The sequence below is a fragment of the Solea senegalensis genome, linkage group LG18 (assembly GCF_019176455.1).
Source record: "Solea senegalensis isolate Sse05_10M linkage group LG18, IFAPA_SoseM_1, whole genome shotgun sequence".
In the NCBI taxonomy this organism is placed as follows: domain Eukaryota; kingdom Metazoa; phylum Chordata; class Actinopteri; order Pleuronectiformes; family Soleidae; genus Solea; species Solea senegalensis.
In genome coordinates, this window is record NC_058041.1 from 10,265,107 (window position 1) to 10,292,241 (window position 27,135).

Genomic DNA, 27,135 nt, shown 5'->3' on the forward strand with positions numbered 1-27,135 from the left:
GTCAGGGATACACCTGTGAAATAAGAACAAAGGGAGATTAGTGAGGAAGATCACACAACTGGGACGACAAAGTTGTTGTCATGATAAAGTGTGAGAGCTGAGAAGAGGGAGGGCGAGGGAGACACAGAGAGAGAGAGACAGACAGACAGATAAACAGAGAGTGCTGCTTAATGGCTGTTCCCCCAGCAGTCTAGGCCTATGGCAGCATAACTAAGCGATGGCTCACAGTTCACTTCATTAAAGAGGAAGTCTGAAAGCTCCTGCCTCTCATTCCACTCTTAGAGACTCTGGGACCGTGCTGTGATGTTTTCCGAATCCTGACTGAGAGTCGGATCAATACTGTGCAGGTAACAGCTTGTTTCACGGATTTTAGAAATAAAGTGGAGGTAAGAATAAGAGGATAATTAGACAGAACATCCGGGTCGAGGCTGGGTTCTTCAAGTTTAATTACAGCGCCTTTAGAAGACAGTGGTACATAGCCTGCAAGTTTAGAGAGAGTTATCTGATACAATATGTGATTGTTAATTAAAGATCCTTTAACATGGGGTCGAGGAGAAATGTACCATTGAATTTAGCCCGGGGAGATCTATAAGACATGGTGTCGATACATCCTGAGGTTATTAAATTACAGAAGCAAAACTTTGTTTTATGACATTTACATTTTCCTCCTATAATTCTCATGTAGCCTTAGGCAAAAAAAATCAGTAAATAACATGAAACTGCATATAGTTATCACACCCACTGTAGCACTAATGCAACATCTGTCACTCAGTATCAGCTGAGATGGAAGAGATCCATCCGGCACATTAGATAATAGCGCTGAAACATCCTGATGTCAGATAACAGAGCAGCATCAGTGGAGGTCTCATGTGTCATCTGTGTAACCTGTCAGGGGGCTAAATATGATGGACCATATTTGACTATGGCGCCCTGCAGAGGTCAGAGTTGGTACTCAAACTGCCCAAGTAAAAAAGTGGAAGTGAAGGGTCATCTGTCATCCCTATAGTCAAATTCTATATTTTCCCTTAAGTTAAAAGGAGTAAAACATGCAAATTAAAAACACTATTATTGCATTTAATGCTGAGTATTCAAAGTTTTCAATCGGTATATGAATTTTAAAAAAGTAGCTTCCGAAAGTAAGGTCAGTGACCCCTGAATAATCTCATCTAAAATAGAGCAACATATGACGCCAGCTGTGTGTGTGTGTGTGTGTGTGTGTGTGTGTGTGTGTGTGTGTGTGTGTGCGTGCGTGCGGATGCTGTGAAGGATAACAGGTGTGATTGCACTGTGTTGTAATGTTCTGCTCACGTGTGTCTTTGTGTGAGAGAAATGTGATGATATGTGTATGATTCAGATTATTTTAGTCGGCGCAAATTATACAGTAAAAATAACAATAATAATAATAATAATAATACATTTGTGAGTCTATATAAATAATGTCGCAAACACAAGTAAAGTCTCCAGTGCTACTGAGGACATGACGCACGATCCCTCTTGGCAACGGCACACGGCATTTAGCATTAACAAGCCGGACTGCCAGGAAGTCGTCTCTGTTCGCCATGTTAGCGGCTATTTTGTCATGTGTGTAACTTGTTGAGCTTTGATAGTGAAAAACTACAGCTGTTAAAAATGTACAGTTCAGAATCCCACCGGTCATTTTCAAGGTGCGTGTGACAAATGATCAGTAAAAAACATCCAGAGCATATTTTGTTTTTACCATCACCAGCTACAAAAGAACCAGTGAGTAAGAATTAGTGACATCTAATGATGAGACTGCTTGTTAGGAGACTATGGTGGCCCTCGCAGACCAGAAAGGATGACCTATGATCAAGCTGCTGTAGAAATATAGTGACACAACATGGTGGCCCCGTAAATCAAGACCCTGCCTTTTGAACAAAAACTCAAACAACTGTTATTCTACATATGTTTTATACTGTTCAAATTTCAAATTTAACATGCAAAATCTGATGTTCTTGTACAACATGTTTTTTTTTCTCAAAAGGTTTTTGTTTTTCTACATTTTAACTTAATTAAAACTGACAGATATTGAAAAAAAAATTATGGTTAAAATAAGCAAAGAAAGTCCAGACGGACATTTTCGAACATGTGACAGGATTATTCTGTGATTCCTAAATGTTACAAATTTGGGCCCATAAATAGTGTAGTTATTATTATAGTGTATTATATAGTGTATTATTATTATTATTATTATTATTACACTGCTGTTTGTGTTGAACAGCAGTGGCTGGCTGATCACATGCACAGACTCAGACAGAAGCTGTTTCAGGGGAATCAGCACTGGTAATGTGTTGTTTCCTTGTCTCGGGCACGGTGAAGAATGCAAGCATGAAAAACAAATGACATCAGTACAGTGTGCGGATAATAGTGTGTTAGCAGCATGAACTGAGAGTGAATGAGAGTGAATGAGAGAGAGAGAGTGAGAGAGAGAATGTGTTGCAGTAAGAGGGGTCTATATTGGCCATGTGAATTGGCAGTGAAGCATTCTGGGGCTTCGTGTTTCAGGCCTTATAAGGGCCACGGCCCCCAGTGCCTCTGCTCGCGTCGGCTATTCTTAGGCTGTCTGTCCCTCACCCTCAGCAACCCTGCAGGCAAGAAACTCTTCTCCATCTTAAGTTTAAATTTAATGTTGGGTTATTTGACAATTTGCTTAGAGTTTTTCCTCAGAGTTGAGGTTTGTTGAGGCAGTTCTTTGACTTGAGGAAAAAGAGCTTTAGGAGGAGCTTTGCCCTTTATTCTCTATCTGTGTGTGTGTGTATGTCTGTGTGCACGCATGCGTCTGTCTGTCCACACATATGTGTCTCTGTGTGTATTTGTGTGCATGGCTGTGTGTCCCCGCATATCTGTGTGTGTGTAACAGACGTTCCTCAGCACCACCAGAGCCACCAGAGGGTGTTTGTCCTGACGAGTGGGCGCAGACACGGAGGTGAAGCCGGGACTGACGGAGGAAGTACCAGTCAGGACAAAAGGATAGCAGGGGAGGACGCAGAACAAGGGAAGGCCGAGCAGGAGGAGAAACCACACAGCCAGCAGGAGTTGTTATCAGGGGGAGTGTTGAATTAGAATCCAAGATGAGTGCGTACACAGTGACTCTGAGTGGCCCTGCTCCATGGGGCTTCAGACTACAGGGCGGAAAGGACTTCAACATGCCGCTCACCATCTCCAGGGTAAGGACAGAACCGACCCACACCGGCTCAGACTCACTGTGACAAGGCCACTTCCAAAAAACATCTATGTGACTCTGCAAAACAATAATCTGGTGTGAGGAAACAATGCACCGGCAGTGTCGCTCACACTATGATCACATGTGACAAAAACCTTACTTACATCAGTGACACCAAACTGAAACTAAAGACCACTGATTGTGATTGTGTGACTTGGACTCAAACACTAATATTACACACACAGCTCACTATGCCGATCCACACTCATCCCAGTTTTAAGCACAACAAGGTTAATGTTTCATGGCCTTCTAACTAACTCAGTGTTTTAATGATCACAACGTGCTACAAGTTTTTAATGAACCTCCTACAGAGTAAAATACAATTGAACACTTTTATCCATTTTTGACGACAGGCTGTTTTCAACCTTATCAAGCTTGTTGTGTCTATGCATGTGCGTAATGATGTATGGTGCACACCTGTGATGAGTGTGTCTGTCTGTGTGTGTGTGTGTGTGTGAGCGTGCGCGAGCAGATTGTGTTGGGGTTATATAATGTTGCTGTAAATGATGAAGACATGGACGGCTCACATGTAATCTGGATTAGGTTTCTAGAATAGAGCAGTAATGGAGACACTTTCCCTGGGTGCTGGTGTGGCTGCACTGGTTACATGAAAATATGCTCTCAATAAACTAAACGAAACATTTTCATGAAATATCCAAAGTTTGGAAGATCTTACTCTGGTAAAGACAGGGATAATTCTCAGCTCCGTAGAGTCATATTGTTAATTAAGGGAAGGGCAATTATTTTTTATTCAAACAATCATAATCCACTACAACACAAAGTAGGTCACCTAAATGTATTGTTTTACATAATAATGTAATCTTGTAGAGGGAAAATAAAGTAGATATGAGTTCATGTCTCTGTGAGGGTCTTCCTCTGTTTCCCTGCCCCCCCTCTCCCTCTCTCCCTCCCTCTCTCTGGCAGGACTTCTGGTGTATTTCGAGCATTTCCTTTAAATAGCATTGACGGTGGATGAGGTGTTGGATGGAGAGGGGTCGGAATAGGACAGGAAAGACGCGAGGCGAGCGAGGAAGCTAATGGCAGCTTGTGTTACTATTAGTAAGCTTATTCTTCCCTTACAGTCTTTGGCCATAATGACAGTGGGATGGACGCAGGGAAAGAAGAAAGTAGAAGGACGGGGTGGGGGTTAGAGGAGGTGAATGTGTACCTCAGAAAAACAATGTGGGATATTTACTCTGCTCGCTTCCACACATACGGCCCCTCAGTCTAGATTGATGCTCTGCTGGAAGACAGTCTGTGTTTGTATTGATTCACAGCGCCACATACCTGCTCGTTGATTGGCCTTTGATTCCATTAAAGATTTCACCTCTTCTCAGGGAAGAGGAGGGCTTTGATTCAAGTCACTGGATGTGTCTTGAGTGTCTTCAGTCTTGATTTGTGTTACTGGATGTGTGTGTGTGTGTGTGTGTGTGTTTGTTCATCCTGAGGTCACGATGGGCGGCTCTGGCAGGTTAACATGAAACACTGCAGTTTGACGTGACAAGTCGGGTGCCATTACAGCTTGACATTACTGCCGTGGTTTGGATTTCGCACGACTTTTGCCAAGAACTAAGAAGGGAAAGAGGAACGAAGAGTGGACTTTGCTGCTGTCCAGTCATTTTATACATTTATACACATTAACCTAACCTCACCGATGTCATTTTGCTCTATTTACATTCTCTCTTGAGGCTGAGATATTTATATTTGGAAAAAACGCGTCTCTGTTCTCCGATTGGCTGCTGTCATTGAGCTAATGCACATGAAAAAAAAGGGAGAAAATAACCCAGAGTCTATTTTTATCAACTGATCTAATGCATTTTGGCACACTGTAAAAAAAATAACAACCATTAAAGTAATTATAACTGCTCATCTGTCTAAGAGAGTGCTGATCTATGTCTATACTAACAACATGTTATGTTTGATTCATATGAAAACATGCCTGACAGCAGGGCCACGTGCCATCACGTGTCTACATGTGGTTGATTACACTGGATTGGCCATGCAGAAGGTTTTGTCGGGCTTTGAGAATTCAAATACATCAAACAGCAACGAAAAGGAAGAGAACAGCTGACGAGAAAAAGTACATGTTAGAGACACTGCAGCATGATGGATGATGTAAACACAACAAAGGAAGACTTGTCTGAATGTCAGCAACAGGTGTGTGTGTGTGTGTGTGTGTGTGTGTGTGCGTGTGTGTCGCTTTGGGGAATGGGGGGGTTTGGGGGCACAGGTGGGGCAATCATAGTGAAGCCACAGACAGTATTGCTTATTTTTAACTCTTAACAAGTCGACTGTAAGCCAAGTCGCAGATCAGACCAGGCCTCCGGGCTCAGTTCAATCACTAATGTCTGGTCTTTGCAGCATATTTAACTGAATATATTTTATATTATTTAATGTACCTGAAGGTCTGTGACGTCATTTATTGCAAAGATAGAACTGAAGTTGATTCAATCCATGTAGACTCTCTGCCCTCAGTCTTTAAAAATGTGTCCTGCTCTTTCTTTTGCTCAGTCACCAGAAATCCCGCTGCTTTTCTCCTCATTTATTTCACCAACAGAGTCTCGTATTCTTTCTGTGGACATTGTTCTGACCAAAAAACTGTGGTTCCACTCCGTTGGTCAACCTAACGCAGAGTATCTCACGCAGTCCCTTCATCTGCGGATCAGATGAACTATTTTGCTTCATCAACTTTTCTCCTCTCCAACTTTAAGTCTTGTTTGCCGAGCTGCTGATGTGAACTGAGGCGTTTTATTACAGAGGAAATCACACATCAGCTGAGCTGTGCTGGCCTGGGATTTGAAGTCGACAAAATGAACATAGTGTAATATCCTGATATGCATCAAAGTGCGCTTTCTTTCTGGAATTACACCCACTCTATAGGGCAGTTAATACCAGTATGCAGAAATCTTTATGTAAAATGTCTTATTCTGATGCTTGTGTGTTGGTGCATGTCTGACTTGCCTCGTTGACCCTTCACAGATAACTCCGGGCAGCAAAGCAGCAGGCGGCAGCCTGGCCCAGGGTGACATCATCTCAGCCATAGATGGGGCGAGCACTGATGGGATGACACACCTGGAGGCTCAGAACAAGATCAAAGCTGCCTCCACCAAACTGATGCTCTCCATGCAGAAGTAATCGACCTGCACACTTTGCAGAAAACACAATTGAAGCCTTCAGTATTTTTGCACGTGTTGCATCAGTGGTCAGACACATAAAATGGATCCGCAGATTTGTGTCTGGTATGGCCAGATTTCCGATCATTAAATAGGATTATGCAAATATTTTTTCCACTGCGGCTGCAGGAAGGATGTTTTTGCAGGATGTGAATTTATTAAAACAAAAGTAGCTGGAAGTATCAAGTTCCCAGGCTGAGGCTGAAATGTCTAAGAATGAGAATAAGAAAAAGTAATATTTGAGTGAATGGAGAAAAGAAGCAGTAATTTAAAGAGGGTTTTGTTGTTTAATCTACAGATCAAGACGCCCTGCACCAGTCCCCACAGCAACTCCAAGAATGGACTCACCCATGCCAGTCATCCCCCACCAGAAGGTACAAACCCCCACAGTTGCAGACATATATGTACATACATATATGTCTGCAAATGTACATATGCCTGTGTGATTCCTGTGTTTGTGAGAACTCTCCTCTTTGTAATCCCACACTGGTGTTACACACTGCTGCCCTCTACTGGAAATTATTCACAGTGCAACTGCTTTGCAGAGGTCAAAGGTCAAATACCAACCGCGTGACAGGGAAATTAAGACCAAACAAACCACCACCCCTCCTCCATCGCCGAGTCTAAAGTGTCTAACTGGAATAAACATTTTGGGGAAGTTCAAATAGAAATGTCAGTGTCCTGTGACAAAAATGACTTGCCAGTCCATAAAGAAAGATCGAGAGCGCTTCTCCACCAAAGAGTCAAAGCTCCTGCCTCCTCACCAACAGCAGCAGTACATTTCCCCCATTGACCTCTGCTCTCCTGAAACTCTGAGAGAAATGATGCTGATGCAAAGAAAATGAGGAGAAGGTTCAGCAGCAGCTCCCTGGGGAGTTTCTTCTATGGAGTAGGTTAAAAAAGGGATGATCGATAATGAGTTTAATTCATTCAACTCCTTAATGATCAACTTTAAAAGACCACACACTCACAATCTAATGTAACAAAAGTAGAAGAAAAATAAAACCACGCACACACACTTTGCCTGTTTAACCTCACATGAACAGGATATAGTCAGAACTTTCCATCGTTCATGTGGCACTATTCAGAGGCTGCATACACACAAACATAGCTGACCAGCAGCCAGGTTACAGAATAGCAGGAGATCAGACTACAGGGCCATTTGAGGATCTTTATTACAGGCAGATGTGACACACTGAACTAAAGGTCGAGTCGCCACAGCGTCGGACTGAATCGTTTCAGTTGCTGTTGGAAAAAGTTTCAAAATTCATGTGGTCAAAAGTTGAAAAAGCATGACTGCACAACTCTTGTGAATGGTATTGGTTCATTTATTGTGAAATAATAAGGAACTAAGGAGATGATGGTGCAAAAGGTAAACTGTTTTGGAGAATTCTGACGTCCCCTTTTGAGGCTCATCTTCTAATGAATGTCTCTCACTTAAAATTGCTGTTGAGTTGCTTGAATTAGATTTTTCTAAAAAGAAAAAAAAGGAGGAAGAAGCAAAGCAATGTCAGGCATTAGAAACATGTCACATGTCACTCATGTAATGGGTCATGGAAACATGTAGTTCAACGTATTCAGTCAAACCAAAAATAGCCTAAACTAAAAAAAATGATAACTAATGAGGTAGAGAGTGATATTACACATATACAAGATTATGTAAGTTACAGATGTATACGTTTCATGAAAAGATAATTATCAACAATGAATCAGTCATCTCCAGGTAAAATAGATTGAAGATGCAGATACAATTTCACTTTTATATTATCAAGAAACTAAGAGGCACAGAGACATAACTCTAACTGAACTGTATGTTGCAACAGCGAGTGTGGATACAGTTACTGTGAGGGAGCGCACCTCAGTGGGATGGGTGAGTTTTAGTCGAGGACTCAGTCAGAACTGGCCGGAGGTAAATTTAGGGGTGTAATCTGCTCGGCCTCTGACATTTCACATCCAGATACCAGTCTCTACTAATGCATTGGGCCTGCTTCACACTCACAGCCAATCGCTACAGTCAGGTGTCGGGGGAACGTGCTCCGGACAGACCACAGCACGATGACGGCAGCGCGCGCGCACACACGGACGCGCTCATGGAATGTTCTGCTCTGGTTACACGTTAGCACTCTGAATCTCCTGAATGCCTCTTTTCCAAACCTGAGATTAGCCAACCCATCTCTCCCACCCCACCCTGGCAGTACATAGAGGTCCCAAATGTGAGGCACATTACACTTCACCTACTGCTTTACCTTCACTAAATGTGTGTACACTAGAGCGCTCAGTTTAATTCTCAGCCCAGTGCTGTAGAAGATGGGAAATATTCCAGCCATGGAGCCCCCTCATGTTTTTCCTTTATGTATAATGAAAATTAATGTCTTACAAAATGATCATTCCTGTACAATTCCTTGTACTGAGAATAAAATATAGGAATGTATGTAATGTGGAATGTACCACCTCAGTGTGAATTACAAAGTGACGTGAAGACCAATAGTATCATTAAATTGAGAACATGTGTGACATTGTAGAGTCTCTATTGTAATTCTGGGCATTTTGGTGACTGTATTTCCATGTAAATGTGCTGAACTCCTGTTTACACGTGCTACAGCGAGACCACTCGTCTCCTTGTGTTTGTCTCCTGCATGAAACGGCAGCTGTGGTGACATACGTGGATAAGGTGGCCTGTGTGTGTGTGTGTTGTGTTTGCGTTGTTGTGTATATTTGCGTCCGTCCTGTGCTATATGTGTCCCTGCAACTGTCATGTGATTAAGACACGTCTGCCGTTGTCACTCACCCACCCCCCTCGCTGATGCAAGGGAAGCTGGGAAATATTTTGGCGGTGACATGCGGCTGCTATTCTGACCTGTACACGGGGATTACATGGAAGCGCTGCTGCATAGCTTCCCGCAAACACACACGGTGCCATTGTTATCACCAAAATTCCACTCATGAATTATTACATTCTCTCCTTCTGTCTGTCTGTCTGTCTGTCTGTCTGTCTGTCTGTCTGTCCATCTCTCTCTGGTGTGTTTCAGGTTATCGCAAACACAGCTGCAAAGTCAGTACCGTCACATCTTCCATCTTTAGTGTTGTGCATGAAGTCTGGTTTGTGGAGATACTGTATGTCGTGGTGTCTACAACATGGATTCATGTGTGTGCAGTCAGAACTAAAGCATAAGGTGTAACTATAGTGTGTGCTGGTCAATTGTGTGTCCGTGTAACTTCAGCAACAACTTGCAGGCAAGTTATTAACAGCATCTGGCACACAGAGGTGGAAAAGTTTAGGAGGAAAAACATTTGAATAAATATAAAATGAAGCTTTATTAAACAGTTTATGGAGTAGTTTGACTGTATGGTGAATATACACATAACTAAAAGGACCAAAATCATCACTTTGAAGAATATTTATTGTTTATATTTAATGGTTTTCCACCTCTGCTGGTCCCTCTTAGTGTCCCTATTCATTTTGTGGATATGAATCAGTTTGTAGTATCTAACGTTGTATCTAACTTTGAATAAAAGCATGAGCTGTAGTGAACCAGTAAAAACATCATCTGCAGTGTGTGTGTGTGTGTGTGTGTGTGTGTGTGTGTGTGTGTGTTTCATTGTGTGTCATTTGAAAGAAAAAGCGAATAATAATCTGTTAGCATAATCTGGTTTTCACTGGTCTCAAATGTATATGTTCAAACATAGAGTTAAGCCTTTAACACCGAGCGCATCCCAGATGACGCATTTGCGCAAGAGCACTTTGCATGACTGTAATTACGTGGCAGTTTGTGCTATCACAAAATTCGGAAACCACAGTTTCTAAAAGCAGTCTCTCAAAGCCAACATGTGCACGTCAGCATCTTTGTCTCCAGAGAGGAGAGAGTTGGAAAAACGCCTGTACATAGTTTCCATTTTTTGGCCTGTTTTTTGAACAGTGAGACAAAAACTCAAACACATGTCAATTTTGATATGTGTTGTACTGTTCAAATTCTAAATTTAACGCGCAAAATCTGGTTTTCATACAACTACAGTGGGTTTTTTTCTGCAGTAAATTGTAAATAACTGCCAGATATTGAAAGTTATTCTGGAAAATGGACAAAATGACATTTTCTGGCCCTTTTATGGTTAAAATAAGCAGAAAAGTACATTTTGAGGCTTTGGTGTTAAAGGATCAAAAGTCCTGCAGGATTAAGTCTATGTTCCAGTTCCACATGACATAGTAATGCTAACCACCTTCACTCACTGCCCCCTGTCTGTTAGATCACTACACACCAACCCAGTTTCCTGGTTTCTCATTTTGCTTCTTTCTCTGTTGTTTCTTTTCCTCCTAAACCTCCATCTCCCGCCTTGACTGTTAACCTCTCATCTTCACCCGTGCACCTGAAACCACCTCCCTCCCTCCCTCCCTCCCTCCCTCCCTCTCTCCCTCACAGTGTGGAGTACACTCCCAGCTTCAACCCCATAGCTCTGAAAGACTCTGCCCTGTCCACCCACAAGCCCATTGAGGTGAGAGGTCCGGGCGGCAAGGCCACCATCGTTCATGCCCAGTACAACACGCCAATCAGCATGTACTCGCAGGACGCCATCATGGACGCCATCGCAGGGCAGTCACAGGCCAAGGGACACGAGGGGTGAGGTCACACAGTGAAACTAACCTGCAGTCTTTTACCTGCTCTCTACAATCACACACCTGACATCACACTCATGATATAAAGGGTCAGTTCACCCAAACTGCTGCTGCTGCTCAGTGCTGAGCGGATAGTATTAGTGAAAGAAATATCTTTTTGTAAAATAACATGTAAGGGAAAAAATAAGTATTGATATTTGAATTATGGGGCAGGGTTTTTCATGGTGTGTTTTTTGTGTCTTGTTCATCTGGTTAACCTGAGCAAGTTTGCACATGGGTATCATCGTTTTTAGAGTTAGGGATGAGTCAAAATAATATCCAGCATCAGTCACAAAAAGGAAAAGGAAAGGAAAAATCATAAAAAGTTTAAATCCAAAAAGCCCAAATATCATGTAAATGGTAAATTAAGCTCAGGCTACACCAACGTCTTGTGTCCAGAAGACGAGTGAGGGATACAGTGATTGTGTGGACTCATTTTAAGATAAATGTAAATGTGCAATTTTATAAAAAAAATACAAATAAAAGGGTATTTGTAGATACTCAAGGCTGTGATATTGGAATCACTATTGGACACAAATGATATTTAGCCATCCTAAAGTCATTTATCATTCTAAACTGATGAAACAATATCTCAGAAATGTTAATATGCTGTATTAATTAATTAGTAGTAAGTAGTTTAATTACCTTCCCCACATTTTGCAAATTGCTACCTCACAGCCTCTACAAAAACAGATATGTCTTGCAAAGAGTTTTTATTATTATTAGTATTATTATCATTATTATTTTTGGTGGACGATCCTTCAGCAAACCAAACCAAAAGCAGCACAGACGTACATTTACAGCCGATGCTGCTTCAACTTCACTGTCTACAGTAGTGTACATATGGCCGGGCATGTACTCCTCGGTGCCTTTCAACCACTTTCCTCTGCTCATTTCATCCACAACCAACCAACCACACCTGTGCTGTTCTCCACCCATCCCTCCCCATCATTCCTTCCCGGTTGTGACCTCAGTGAGGAGGCCGGCTCCCCCCTGGCGTAAGTACAGCAGCGCTCCTTTTCCATCCCGTCTCTCCTCATACATGCGTCTCCTCTGTGTCATGATTTCTTAACAGCGCGTGTGCATCGCTCCATGAACTAATGCAACACTGGATCTCTCTGTCCGTGTCAATGTGTGTATGATTTTTATAGCTCTCCTGGATACAGTGTGTCCCAGATGTTTGATGGATAAACTCACTAACCCTCGGCCAACATGGACTTATGTGTATTGTGGTCCGAGTGTAAGAGAGTGAACGTCATGCTTGAGGTTGATCTGGGGTTTTTTTTGGAGTCCTGCTCCAAAAGCACCAAAGCCTAAAGTTATCTGATGGGATTTCATGACATGGAATCACATTGGGGGTTTTCTGACTGACCTTTCTAACTCAACATTAAAGAAAACACTACAATCCAGTCATGCTGGTGGAGAAATAATGAACATACTGGACCCTCAGAAGTGTAAAGGTGACTTTAACTTAACAGGGTTTTAATAGGAGTTTCTTTATTGTGTAGTATCACACTTGCTTTATCTTAACTCCTGGGTGACAATAAGCACCAAAGACTTGAAATGTATATTCCTGAAATGTTAGAGCAAAAGAAGCCAATGTATAGTTTTCATAATTTCCCTTTAAGAACCTAGACAGAGACAATAAACATGGGAGTTTGAAAATGCTCCACCCTTTTGTGTCGTATCGTTCCAAATGTGAGACAACAAGAAACACAGGACAGACATAATCTCAGCATTGTTCCATAGATTATAACGTAAACCGCGCGCGCACACACACGTTTATATTCACAGGTCTAACAGTTTTCTCTCTCTCCCCCTGCAGTGGGGCTGCTCTGCCCGTCAAGGACCCTGTGGTAGACTGTGCATCTCCCGTGTACCAGGCAGTGATCAGGCCAGACGCAGTATCTCAGGACATGTCTGAATGGGCTCGTCGTGCTGCCAACCTGCAGTCCAAGAGTTTCAGAATGCTGGCCCACATCACCGGCACTGAATACCGTCAGTAAATCCATCACTTCCATCTTACAGCCTTTTCTCTCTTTCTATTCTTCTCCGCTCATGAAGGCGACTAACCACGTCTCTCTCTCCATACAGTGCAAGACCCAGATATTGAAGCCCTGCAGAAGTCGAGGTAAGGACGAGTTATGACACTCTCCCTCACTTTTTGCAAACACCAAATTGAGCTCAGCATAAAATGAATACTTCATCATTTTTTCTTTAAGGAAAGATGAGAAAATCAATAGCAGTCTCATGTCAGTACAGTAAATAATGTATCTCAGAGGCCATTGATAATTAAGGCTGGTTTAAGTGTTCTGTTACCAAAGCCTTGGTTTGCAGTCTTCTCTGTACAGACATGGATATCAAACGTCTTGTTGAACCTTTAACAACAATGCAACGAAGTGTACTAACATGTGATATTGTCCTGCCTTCCACGCCCTCAGAGACAAGTTTGAGTCAGAGATGAGAGGACCTCGCTTTGCCAAGCTGAAGACCTGGCACAACGGACTGTCTGCACAGATCCTCAATGTCCAGAATTAAAGAGGAGCAGGACAGACGAGAGAGAGAGAGAGAGGGAGAGAGAAAAAAGAGAGAGAGCGAGAGTGCGAGAGGAGGACCTGGACAAAAGCAGAGGAGTTTACAGGAAGAGGATAAATAGCAGAGAAAAAAAAAAGGCAGGAGGAGGAGGAAGGAACTCCTCAGCGATGTGAGATAGTGTTGTAGTAGATTAGTAGAATGTGAGACACTGTTAGTGTGAGAATGCGTAATGTGTTCAAAGGATCAGTATTACCTGTCAAATGTGTCTGTCTGCTGCTAAGATCTGATCTGGCATTTAGGTTTGTCTTTTTTTCTTTCTTTTTTTTCCTGTTTGGATTCTGTCTCTCTTAAACGAAAGGGAAATTGTACAAAAAATAACGAGTATTTCAAGTGACAAACACAGAACTGATCACGTTTCTTCTACGCCACCCAGTGCATAAACCACCAAGTCGTGATTTACAAACACCGTCAGCAGCATGCGTGCAAGACGAAGACACAAGGATAAACACACACTTTGACATTTATCTATATGCACAAATACTGTATGTATAAAAAACAAACAAACATATGCACTCAAAAATGTATTGATATCAATGTGAATAAATATTTTCTTAAAACTAAACAACCGAGTGATTACGAGTGTTACAAATGAAATGTGTCCCGACTGACAGACATCATTCAGCTTTTGACAGGATAATATGAAGATAATATGATGAGCTGGTGGCTCCATGGACAGTAACAAAGCTTCAAAAACTCCTCCATGAGCGACTTAAGACCATCACTGCCACATTGTCAGAGCTTATTTTTGTTTGTTTTTACAAATCTGCAGAGCTGCAGACCTCGTGCTCAGACTTGACCATTTGGAAGTGCAGAAAACTAATAACAGACCATATTTCTTGCAAGCACTTTACACACTAAGCTGACACACACACACACACACTGCAGCACTATTTTCATTTATGTTTTGTGCTCTCAAATGTTAACCCAGTATTTATTGTCCTTTGAGCTCTGCATTTGGTCTCCTCCTGAGGTAAACGGCTGAATGTACCACCCATAAGTGTGTATGTATAGTGTATAATTACTTTAAAATAAAGACTCCTTGGATTTCTTAGTCTTAGAGTAAGCCTTTTATATACTCAAACATGTACTCTGACAGTGTCAACTCAAACGCTTCAATGCATTGTGGGTCTTTTGCTTCGCTTTGCTTTGCTTCGCTTTGCTTGCATCGTGCGAGTAAGAAGTTTAAAGAAATATTTAACTTTCCAAATGGCAGCATGCATAATTATGCAAGTATACCAACAAGTGCTACTCAAAAAAATATATGCACACTACAGAACTCTAAACAATGGTGGACATCACATCATCATCATCACTATAGATGATCGGTCGCCTTCGAGCATTAATGTTACACATAAGGTGTTGGCTTTACAGAAACTGGCATCTTTGTTACTTTCTACAGGAGCCTGAGTGGACTCTGGCGATACATTTTGAAGCGAGAGCTTAATATGCAAGCACTGGTGCATGGCTTTGCCCACAGATAGTGGATGCATAGACCGATTAATAAGAAGAAGAAGAAGAAGGAGGAGGAGGAGGAGGAGGAAACAGCAGAGAGCAGAAGAGGGGAGAGGGTTGTACTTTTCAGGTAATTTAAGGTCACCGTAGTTTCTTGACACACGACGGAAAGGGAGAGCTGAGGTGTCTCATTCTCACTTATTCTTACACACTGGAACTTTGATGCAGGGCAGACAAACTGCTGCTTTATGCTTTATGAATTCAAATGACACTGACAAGAGTGAGACAATCCTAATCGTTATATTCACAGGGAAACTGCGGCCAGACGCAGATGATATTGCACAAGAGGCGGGGTAGATTCTGGACAGATTCTGGACAGATCGCCAGCCTCTAGCACAGGGGTGTCAAATCTCAAATGAGCTGGGGGCCAATGAGCATCTAGTCTGGTCAGGAAGATGGGCATGATATTCATGATGATATTACACAGAATTAAAAATACAGGGAAACACAGAAGTAAAAATGCTTCTTTTGTTATGGAATGCCAAATGCTTCACAACATAAACATATTTATGATTCAAAATAAATCTCTTAATATCAAAAACCGGAATAAATCTAAAATGAAGACAGTAATAATGTAATTAAAATACCTACTTATATTCTATTCAACTTAAAGTTGAATATAATACATTTACTTATGTGATAATTACAACTGAATGTCTTATCATTACCATTATATAAATATTACATATATACTTTACAATATAACAAATATTCTATCACTTCACTGGCAGCTATGCCTCAGCTACACTCGTCGAAGGCCATGTTTTCATCGATTGAGGGGCTGCATGTGGCCCGCGGGCCCCCAGTTTGACACCTCAACAGTACATGGCCACCATACAAAGACAAAAACCATTCACACACATGTGGAGAATAAACTCCACATACAAAGACTGTGATGAACCCAGTGAGCCTCTCACCATCATTTTGCTCGACTTGGTCTCAAAAAAAACAAATACTGTGTTACTGTGATGCAGCTCTTCGTCAAACTGCACACACTTAATAAATTCTAAATTCTAAAATATCATAGTCCAATCATTAGCGCGGCCATATTGCTGTGTCATTATGTAAAACCTCATGTGCCCACCAGGGGGCAGTGTGACCCTGTACATTCAAAAACCCAGAAGACGAGACCTCATCCTCTGCAGAACAGCACTTCATGGATCAGTTGCTCCACAATAAATCACTTCACGCTTCCCTCTTCGACTTTATCAGACACGCTTAAAAAAAAGTGTAAAAAAAATAAATAATGTGTACATATAAAAAAATGGAGCTGTGGTTTAATCAAAAGCATCAACACCGCTGACTCAGCAATATATGACAGCAGTGGGACCTTCAGGACGGGGGAGGAGGGGAGGAGGGGGGAGGCAGTTGTGACTCAGTCAGGTGAAGATGACAAAGCAATTTCTCTTCTCTCACAACAATAAAAAAATGTCTGCATGCACTCTCTCTCTCTGTCTCTCTTAATTTTAAGATTTGCTGGCATTCCCTCTTCAAAGAGTATACTATATAATAATACTTAGAATAAATAAATGCAAGATTACAATTTTTTTAATTTAATTTATTTTTTTTTATATTTATTTATTGTCGTACTTTAACACCATAAAAAAGAAAGACGTTTGAACTAACTTTGGAGACAGAACACAAATACAGATTAAATGACAAAATCTCAAACGGCATAAGATTTCATAAAAATCAAATCTCCCTCAGTATTGCTGAAGCTCTGCTTGTTATGTAACCGTTCTCACAAGCTCAGCATCTCGAAAAGGTGTGTCCAGAGCGGCACGCCAATCATAATATGCAAACAGCTTGACAGAGGCTGTGCCGTGCATGAGTGAGCATCATCAGGAGGAAGATGGATGAGAGTGGAGGGATAGCTGAGGGGCGGGGCTGCAGCAGGACTTGAAAATGCTGCAGCATCAGGCCATCTCTCCTCCTCCTCCTCTCCTTCTTCTCCTCTCCATCTCGTGCATACCCGTCGTTTCCTCCACCCTCTTCGTCTCATTCTGCAAGCTCTCGCCCTGCTGTGCAGTCCTCTCAAACCCTCTGTTGTAGCACCAAAGGTAGGAGGAGCCACCAGCACACACACACACACACACACACACACACTCCCTCTCTCTCTCTCGCTGACATCCCTGCTGCACACACTGTAAGCACTAGCCAGCCATTCAGCCAGCCACCGAGTCAGGCCAGTTTGGAGCAGCCCAGCCGTTTCATCGCCCAAGATGGATGTACTGATGAAGGGGTTCTCCATGGCCAAAGAAGGAGTGGTGGCCGCCGCAGAAAAGACCAAAGCCGGGATGGAGGAGGCAGCAGCCAAGACCAAGGAAGGGGTGATGTATGTAGGTATGTAACACGTCCCGTCAGTAGAAAGTTTTGTGGGCAGATGCTTCTCGTTTTCCTGACGTGTGAACGCATCATGTGTTTTTGCACCACCTGAGGTGGGGTCCCACGGGTGTCCGTGTCCGAGACACTTGTGACAGGTGAGGAAGAGGAGGATGTAGGAGAAGACAGAAAGGAAGGATGAATGGACAGACAGAGCACAGGCAGGATACTGCTGCAGGACTGGTGCAAGGCAGAGGGTGGGGGTCTGAATGAGCGAGGGATGGATGGATGGAGTGAGGAGGATGGTTGGAGGGATGGAGACAGAGATGATGAAAAAACTTGTAACTGAGGAGCAGGACAGGAACTAGTGGAGGACTGGTTTGTCTTGGGGGGAGAAAAAGAATAAAACGGAATGAGTTGAAGACAGAGGAAAGACGGGATACTGCAGAATGAATCATTTATGTGAATGTAATATATTTTTATTCACATTAAATGGGTAGCAGTTTGTAAAATGATGTGAACCAAACAAAGCTACAATGTTCCTCATCTGTGGGCTTTTTTTTAAATTCTCAGAATGGCGATAACCTACATTTCACTAGCTCTCATTAATATTGAGAGCTATTTTTTCACATGCATTTTAAAAAGAAATGTACACCATGAAAATGAAAATGCACAATGACAGAACATTTAATATGTGCAGAAATATGAATGATGTACATTTTAAAGCTCAGATCTGGTGTGGTCCTCTTGCAGTTCAGTGCCCTTTACAAATTAGCTTTAGCAACAACTGCGTCACATCTCAAGGTTACCCCTAGCACTAGGCTTTTAGGCCTCCTAAGAAAGGAAGGAGGAGGAGGAGGAGGAGGAGGGGTGTAAAAGTGAGACCGTGGGTGAGGAGTGAGTGAACTGGAAGTTAACGTCATCTGCAGTCCGTCGCGTCTGTGCTGTCACTGACTGTCACGGCGAGAAATCTTAATGATGATGATGATGTCAATTTAGAGAGACTAATGCACTCATTTCAATGTCACACAGCTGAGGGTGTGTGTGTGTGGGGTGGCACGGGGGCAAGGATCACTTTAACGTACTGCAGTATTTGCCCTGCCATCCCTACCCCACAAAGGAAAAGCCTGCCAGCTGATGCTGCTTTGATGACTAACCCCACAGCTCGTATAACGCCCCTCCCCCAATCCCCACCCACAAACCCATCCCACATGAAGAGAGAAGGATGGAAAAGATGCAGAAGTAAGAAAAAGATGGAGAGAGAGAAGAGAGTTAGGAAGAGAAGGGGAGGGGTGTTCTGGTCTGGTGGCTCCTGGACGAGGAGACAAGGAGACATGATGAGAGAGACAGGTGACATGTAGTGATGGAGAGATGGAAGATGGGGTGAGGTGGTGGCACAGGAGTCACCAGGAAATGGAACTTGGATCTTTAAAAAGGAGTTCAAGCTTTAGTTACAGGAGAGGGAAGATGGTGTTAGTGAAGGAGGTACATGTGAGGAAATGAAAGGGAAGAAGAAAAAGCAGAACAGAGAGAGGGGAGGATGTGATCACTGAAGTGAGGACAGTCGATAAACGTCTTGAGCAGAATGCACACGTGTGGTTACACAGTATCGAGGTGTGTATGCTCACTGTAACACACATGCCCAAACCTGGACACACACTTTGATTTCATATAAGTGAAACATACAGAATGTTCTGTGTTTTGAATGAGCACAACCGTTTATATATCATGATAAATTCATACACTATCCATTGCAGATATTCAAATGTAGCTTTCTTAGAATGATTTGTGCTTTAGTGAACAGTGAACACACGTATGAGTATTTCAGCGCATACCATTTACATAATTCTTTGTTGCTGCAAAGACATTTCAGTTAAACATGGGGCACTCTGAGCTTTAATCTCAAAGTACACACATCCTTTACATTAATCTATATTTTTTGAGCATTTCATACTTTATTTTATTACCGGGGGGGGAAAGCCTTCACACACTCTAATCCATGCAATCTTCATTCAGTGAGGTATTATCGTTTATTATCAGGATTATTCTAACACTCAGCTGTGCCCCTGTGCATCACCTTAAAATAAGACTGAAAGCTGAGAGAACTAAACACGTACAGTCCATCGTGATGGGGGCCAGATCTTCGCTCAGACTCAAAGACTTGCAGCACGCTCCCTCTGTAGGGCTGAGAGAAAGAAGCTGTGTCATTGCAGTGAGAGCGTGTATGTGCAGTGCCAGTGCGTGTGTCGGTCTGTGCTGCAGTGCCGCTCAGCACTCAGGCACGTGGCTCATGTATCACGGGGAGCGTGCAGACAGATGGAAGGGGAAGCAGAACACAGAGGGAGGACGGGTTGGATGCTGTCAATGGCAGCATCTGCATCTGTGGAGCGACGTACAGACACAGAACAGTGTGTGTGTGTGTGTGTGTGGGGCAGATTATATAACCACAATTTAATCTGCTTGGGATCATATTATAATGAGCATAGGAGCTGGTGAGCAGGAAAATGCAGAGAGAGGTGGCAGGAAATGAAAGTGTCTAAGCAGATAACCAAAGACACAAGCAGCAAAACGTAGCGTGTGGAAAAACTAGGTCTTTAGGTGTATTTTTAGAAAGAGCAATGGATAACAGCAGCTGAGGCTGCCCTGACTATTCCTGTCTGGGGAACTGGGTATACTGCTGAGATCAGACTTTCTCTATATATGAAAAAAAGAAATTACTGTTCACGAGATTAAAAACATTACATCGCCTACGTATGCCAGCAGACGTAAGACACAGAAGCAGAACTAAGGAAATTTAGAAGTTCACATCATACAGCAGACAAAAGAAATATAGGGTATAATATGTATGTTCATATAATTTCGACTTCTGTCTTTCTGTCAAGGGAAAAGTTAAATGGTTGAATAAAATCTAATGATTGCACTGTGATGTTCAGCATTAATATTATAACAGTTTATTCTCCTTTCATTGTTTAAGATATTGTGAACATCATGAACTAAGCCATGAGTGAGCCACACCATCATGCATTGAATGACTTCAAACTGTAAATGTAATGTTGTCTTTTATTTCCAGGCAGTAAGACAAAGGAGGGAGTTGTGTCATCAGTAAACACAGGTAAGACCTGCTTTATATTCTGAAGCATTTCAGAGGAATTCTCGTGATATTATTGTTATAATCTGCCTGAACATCATAAAAACATCTTTTGTCAGGGGAAAGGAAACCAGTATTTCATGCTGAATACTGAATTTATTGGATAGCGCCTGTGGACACAGTGTCATGCAGCAAAACGAACCACAGTCCAATGTCAGGCGTGGCTTCGCTGATAAACTCTGAGATTAAAATCTATAGTCCACGTTGAAATGACTCACACAGCGGACGAGACACGGGTCCTTGATATTCCCGTAGAGAAGCTGTGCACTGATCTCTGACAGAGATGTGGCAGTCTAAGTCTTTACCAAACCAAACAAGCATACTGTTGTCTGATGAAGCTTCAAGTACCAGGACCAGTTTTTTTTTCTTATTATTTTTCTAAATTGTTCTTTGTTAGATGTTCACTATATGTGGAAAACACTGGATATAAATCATTTTAATATTCTCATGTGCAAAAAGCAACAAGGTGACAAGTCACAATGGCAGCCCAGAGCCAAGAGGAAAGGAATTGGACTTCTAACTGAAGGGTTGCTGGTTCAAATCAACCGGGCACAGATAAGTGCTGCCCACTGTGACTGCACATGTCGTGTGTGTGTTCACTAGTGGTGTGTAAAAAAAAAAAGCATAGGATGGGTTAAATGCAAATGCAAAGGTCAAATTCACTATTACCCACAATTACCGGTGTGAGTGCAAAAAACAAACAACTAATAATAAACTATATTACTAATAATAACTAAGAATATGTTGCACTACTCATCCTCCTCCATTCTGCCTCCCAGTGGCCAACAGGACCGTGGATCAGGCCAACATCGTGGGAGACACAGCGGTCGCCGGGGCCAACGAGGTGTCACAGGCATCCGTGGAGGGAGTCGAGAACATTGCTGCGTCGACCGGGATGGTCAACCAGGTCGGTAACCTCGGTAACCATCTACCATCTAGACAAGAGCAGACATGTTAGAAAAGTGAGCGTTACTTACAGCACAGTGGAAAGATCTAACAATATCAATAATGTAAACCTGAGGACCTGAGAATTACTGACATCTAATGGCCAGACTACAGACTGTCACAAACTCCTCCCTCTCCCAGACTCATCAGGGAACTCTGATGGCCTTCAAATAACAAAAATGATGTTCTTCTTTGTTTGTGCATTGACGGTGGCCTCCAAAGAGCAAAAGTACAGTACATTATAATCAAAGGCAACAAAAAAACACAACCATTTCTATTTTAAAGCAACGATACATGTATACAAGTACACTTATGTGTTGTATTGTCAATTTCTTTGAATAAATCCCCTAAAATGAGCCGCTAAATTCTCACTTAAACTCAGACTAAGTGGTTTGAATAATGTAATCATTATTGATCTGGAATTCAAGTGGTTTGTTAGCTGTTTTGTAAAGTTTGTCCGTCAAACTTTTGTTGGATGTTAAGGCCATCGAACATCTGTGTCTTTCATGCATGTGGTTCATGCAGCTTCTTTCCTTTGTTTCACTGTTGTGTGTGTGTGTGTGTGTCGTACTGTGTTGTTGTTGTTGTTGTTGTTGTTCTCCTCGCTTTGTTCTCATTTACACTGTTTTGTGTCTCGTCTGTGTTTTCCTGATAGGAGGAGCCTGTATACGAGGTGCCTATTGGACAGAGCAGTGTGGGGTCATGAGTCATTCCTGGGGAGGGCTGCGGGGTGAATTAGACAGAAGTGGACGGGAATACTCTGCATGTTTTATGCACCACGTTATCAGTTCATTAGGTACACCTGCACAATTGAATCCATTAAACACGTTCTAAATATAAATACAGCTACATTCAGTTGTGCAGGTGTACCTCATAGACTGGTAATACCGTGTTAATAAACAGACTGAGTGAGCGTCACGTGGGTTTAGAAGAAACTGTTTAAATGTAGCATCTCGTCTAAAGTGTCCGATGAATTCCATGGCCACAGAAACATCATCGTTTGAATATGGAAGTCACTTTCTTCTGACCTCTCAGACGCTTGCTCATTCACACAGAATAAATACTAAAACAATTCACCTTTCTAACCACTGGAGCTCATTCATGTGACATTAGCCGATATACAAATTAGAGCCAGTGAATTTGACTGTACATTACACATGGACGTCATTCAAAAAGCTTCATGCACTGCTCAGGCTGAACAAGGCCTGTTACACCCAGAGTCTGCCAGGTGGAGCTTTTAGCTGACTCTTTTATGCTCTTAAGCTATAATCAACTAACCAACCCCCTGCTGCTTCACGCATGATAATAAGAACAAGTCAAAGGTACAACAGCATGGTCCTCGTAGCCTGTACTGCCTTATTATTATGTCTCAGCTCGGCTAGGAAGGTTACGGATGTTTGTGCTTCTGGCCCTCTGCCCTGATATGACTCATCCTCTCATCCTCACACAAGAGCCTCCTCCTCCTCTCTTTTTGAAGTCTGATTCATTCTTACTCACTCTCTTCTCCGACAGGGAGAATACGGGGGAATGGAGCAGGGTGGTGAAGGAGGAGAGGTAAGAATACACAACAGGCTGCAGCAGCAGTCAAAGCAGAAACGAGCGGTTTTTATAAGCAGCAGCTCCGTCGATAAGTGTGTTTCTCAGAGAAAAATCAAGTGCATATTTTGTTGAATCAATCTATGATACGAGTCCAAACCACACAGTGAGGGTGTTTCTCAGCCACACACAGCACTGAATGTTACAACTCTGAAACATAGAAGACAAAATAACTAAATGCAGCATTATGCAGTCACATATTCAGTATGTAAAGTGTACTTTTTAATACTGTGGAGTAGAAAAGTGGAAAAGTAGCAGAAAGTGGAAAAGTAAAATATCTCAATACTGTACATGCATACATTTCTACATTTGTATTTTTATTCAAATAATGAATTTCTCTTTCTTTCCTTCCTTCCTCCCTTCCAGGGTTATTAGTCGTCTTCAGGAACCCCCCCTCCGATGTTTTCCGTCAGCCCCCGGCTACCCTCTCACCTTGCTGACTCCAGATGTTCAACATATTTTTCTGTGACTTTACGGAACAAAATCAACTAAAAACAGACTCTTCCAGATGTTGCACCTCAGCCTCCCCCCCCTCCCCCCGTCCACCCACCCCCTCTGATTTTCTGCAGCCTGTAGCTTTCCCTCCCGCCCCCTACCTCACCTGTGTGTGTGTTAGTGTTGTCCTGATATGAATCCTGGTGTTGCTACTGCCCTCTGCCTACCACCTGATAGGGAAACCTCACACACAAACTCACACACACACAAACAAAAAAAAGAGACACACCTTCATTAGGCACATGCATGAAACACACACACATACAGTGCATAGAGTTAATGCCAGCACAGACGCACACACTGGACAAAGTGAGCGGTTTGCTGTAGGAAATGAAATTGTGGTTTTGTGAATACAGTTGAGCCGCTGCAGTCCACGACATTAACTCTCTGTGAGACTGAGGCAGGGTGTAAGCTGCTGTTTGTGTTCCCGTGTGTCCATGTCAGCTTATATAGTATGTGTGCGTGCATGTGTAGCTGCAGGTATATAAAAATAAAACTAATCTCCAGAGGAGATGTGCAGGGGAATCGAGCACTAATGGCAGATTTCTTTCTGATGTGTGTGCGTGTGTGTGTGTGTGTGTGCAGTAGTTAGTTAGTGACAGTAGACTGCATGAACAGATGTGTAGAATGACCCGTCGTGTGTTGAATCCGTAGAGTAGCAGCTGTTCTCTGTGGCTTTGTGTGGCTTAGTGTGCGTCTCGGCTTGATGTGTAGAAACAGGGTTGTTACAGTGACATTAACTAAAACACGCTGCTCATTTTTCCTCAAACATGACATTATGAAAACACAAGGCATGTTTGCTGCGACATCAGCTACGGTCGATTGGTTTTATTAGATCTGACTGACAGCGACATCCCCTGCAAACAACCAGTTTTAAATACTAAATTGTGATCATTCTTTCCTGTCACAAGCAGTGTTTCCCATGAGGAGTAGCCAGTCGGTGCTAACTTAGGCAGAAAATAAAGTCGAATGCTAAACATCTTTATCGCCGCTGTTCAAATGTACAGAGCTTTATTTGAAATCCTCGTGGAGACCCGAAAGATTCCAAACAAGTCAGGAAGACTTTTGGGGGGAAATGTGCATAAAATGCTGTAAACACACTGAGAGGAGATTATTGGATTTGACACATCTGACATCAAATAGCTTCAGTGAAGCGTTAGTGTTAACAAGTTATACAGAGTAAACCGTCACCGGCCACTTTATTAAGTACACCTGCTCATGAACACATCCTGTCAGTCAACCACATGGCAGCGCCTCACTGCATTTTCATGTGTAGTCACGGTCAAGATGAGCTGCTGAAATTGAAACTGAGCATCAGAGTGAGGAAGAAAGGTGAATTTAAGTGACTTCGAATATGGCACGGTTGTTTGTGCCAGAAACCGCTCATCTACTGGGATTCTCGGGGGCAAAAAGGTCTTGTGGATGCCAGCGGTCATAGAGGAATAGCAAGCCTGGTTTGATTTCTGCTGTGACATTTGGATAGTGGAGTTAGAATTTGGGAAACCAGGGGCCCCCCTTGAAACACCACAGCCTACCCGTGTATTGTCCACCCCTTTATGACCACACTACCCATCCTCTGATGGCTACATCCAGCAGAATGTCACAGAGCTCTAACCATTACAAACTGGTAATCACGACGAGTTAACTGTACTCAAATGGCCTCCAACGATCACCCTATCGAAATCAAAAAAGGGAGATGCGCGACGTGAGCGTGCCGCAGACAAATCTGCAGCATCTGCACGAGGCCATCATGTCAATATGGACCAAAATCAATGAGGAATGTCTACAGCGCCTTGTTGAATCTATGGCACGAAGGATTGAGCTGGTTCTGCAGGCAAAACATGGGTCCAACTTGGTACCGGCAAAGGTGTATCTAAAAGGTGGCTGGTGTGTCAGACTGTCTGATTCAAAGTGGACTACAATCACTGCACTGCAGTCGCTTAGTGTACGAGATCATTTGTGCCATATTTCACAGGATTCTCTCAAGACATTCTTGAGATATCATGTTTACAAGAATAAAGGAAAGAACAACATTATGCCTCCGCGCTTGGCTGTTGCCAGTAAAGAGGCATAATAAAAAAAAATTTAAAAATTAGCAGCTGATAATATCACATCTTTTCAGCATAGTTGCTTTTTGGTCTTTGTGAGAGTGGCTTGCATGTAAACGAGGAAAAACACGCAGGCTTATTCAGATTTCTGTGATAAAAACGAGCAATATGTCCAACGAGGGAACAGAATGATGGTTTGGGTTTCATTATAAACCAGCTTTATGTGTAGTTATGTGTACAGCTTGAATTCTGGGATATGTAGTTGACTATAGGGTAGTTTTCAGTCCCCACTCACTAGTCTAATGCCCGCTTGTTCGGACGCCCCCGCTTATCATCGGTCTTGAGCCAATCAGATAACTTTCTCCACCCCTTCACTGCTCATCTGCATGGCATCGGTGTGTGAGTCCGTATGCACTGTATATGTGTGTGTATATGTTTGTGTTAACATAGAATGGGTTCAGCCAGCAATGTGTGTATGTGCGTGTGTTTGTGTCTGGAGCAGGTTTGCGTGTTTTTATTTTGAGGCCAATGGAAACTGATGACTGCATGTTGCCTTATCAAGCAATCTAACATTCTCACAAACAAACACACACACTACACAACACAACACGTATACTAACACACACACACACGCACACACACACAAATACACAAACACAAATTACACATCACATTTAAGTTGGCATCAAAGCAGACTCGCTGATTTTATAAACGGTACTGGTGAAATTAAAAGAGGTTTTGTTGAAATCCACACACTGTGTCAAGAATTCATTGAAAAGTAAACACTGCTGGAGTGAACATTAACCCAAAAAGCTTTATCTTCCTGCTTTGCAAGTTTGAAAAATAAAAATGGACAACGTACAGTTATTTTGCAGGGGTTTATGAGCTCGACCAGCCAAAAATAAAATCCAGGACATAAACCCCTGCAAAACAGAAATCACTGTTTTTATAACTTCTTTTTGTTCACTTGTATTTGCTGCTTAAGCGATATTGAACGAGCCTCTCTGAAATACAGTTTTAACAACTCCCACTCTTTGAGGCGCCAACAGCATTTACATGGATACCAATAAGCCAATCCAATTTATTCTCAACGTTTACCTGCCAATATTATATTACATTCATGTTCCTATTTCAATTCAGAGTTATGTCTGATTATGACTCACATTTTCATTACATCTACTGCTGTGAAAACAGCAATTTAATCAGATTAGGACACATGCATCTACACAATGTGACTGCAGATGTGTCCTAATCTGATTATTGGTTCTTCTTTGTATGGACCTTATACAAAACGAGGTTTCTTTACATGGTAGTTACGTTTCATACTATGGTCATAAATGGGTTATAAGTGAAATATTGTTGTGCATGTTAACAGTCAGTGTAGCAATAAAATAAACTGGTGTGACACATGC

The 27,135-nt window shown here is 42.3% G+C and overlaps 2 protein-coding genes across 2 annotated transcripts; both read left to right on the forward strand.

Annotated features, from left to right (window-relative positions):
- Positions 1 to 2,558: 2,558 nt before the first annotated feature.
- On the forward strand, positions 2,559 to 14,708 carry ldb3b (LIM domain binding 3b). The gene is made up of 10 exons (XM_044014383.1): positions 2,559 to 2,609; positions 2,879 to 3,185; positions 6,221 to 6,372; positions 6,713 to 6,788; positions 9,444 to 9,466; positions 10,830 to 11,027; positions 12,037 to 12,060; positions 12,888 to 13,060; positions 13,157 to 13,193; positions 13,504 to 14,708. Exons 2-10 carry the CDS (start codon positions 3,090 to 3,092, stop codon positions 13,598 to 13,600), a joined length of 876 nt encoding a protein of 291 aa, XP_043870318.1. The 5' UTR covers positions 2,559 to 2,609; positions 2,879 to 3,089; the 3' UTR covers positions 13,601 to 14,708.
- A 2,258-nt stretch (positions 14,709 to 16,966) lies between these two features.
- Positions 16,967 to 23,730, forward strand: sncgb (synuclein, gamma b (breast cancer-specific protein 1)). Its single transcript, XM_044014384.1, has 5 exons — positions 16,967 to 17,512; positions 20,562 to 20,603; positions 21,419 to 21,546; positions 23,097 to 23,138; positions 23,547 to 23,730. The coding sequence occupies exons 1-5, from the start codon at positions 17,392 to 17,394 to the stop codon at positions 23,553 to 23,555; spliced, it is 342 nt and encodes a 113-aa protein (XP_043870319.1). The 5' UTR covers positions 16,967 to 17,391; the 3' UTR covers positions 23,556 to 23,730.
- Positions 23,731 to 27,135: the final 3,405 nt, after the last annotated feature.

Coding starts and splice junctions, on each gene's coding strand:
- sncgb (XM_044014384.1), top strand. CDS start 17,392: ATGGATGTACTGATGAAGGGGTTCTCCATGGCCAAAGAAGGAGTGGTG. Junction 17,513..20,561: donor GGAAGGGGTGATGTATGTAG/GTATGTAACACG, acceptor TTTTATTTCCAG/GCAGTAAGACAAAGGAGGGA. Junction 20,604..21,418: donor TGTGTCATCAGTAAACACAG/GTAAGACCTGCT, acceptor TCTGCCTCCCAG/TGGCCAACAGGACCGTGGAT.
- ldb3b (XM_044014383.1), top strand. CDS start 3,090: ATGAGTGCGTACACAGTGACTCTGAGTGGCCCTGCTCCATGGGGCTTC. Junction 9,467..10,829: donor ATCGCAAACACAGCTGCAAA/GTCAGTACCGTC, acceptor TCTCCCTCACAG/TGTGGAGTACACTCCCAGCT. Junction 12,061..12,887: donor GAGGCCGGCTCCCCCCTGGC/GTAAGTACAGCA, acceptor CTCCCCCTGCAG/TGGGGCTGCTCTGCCCGTCA.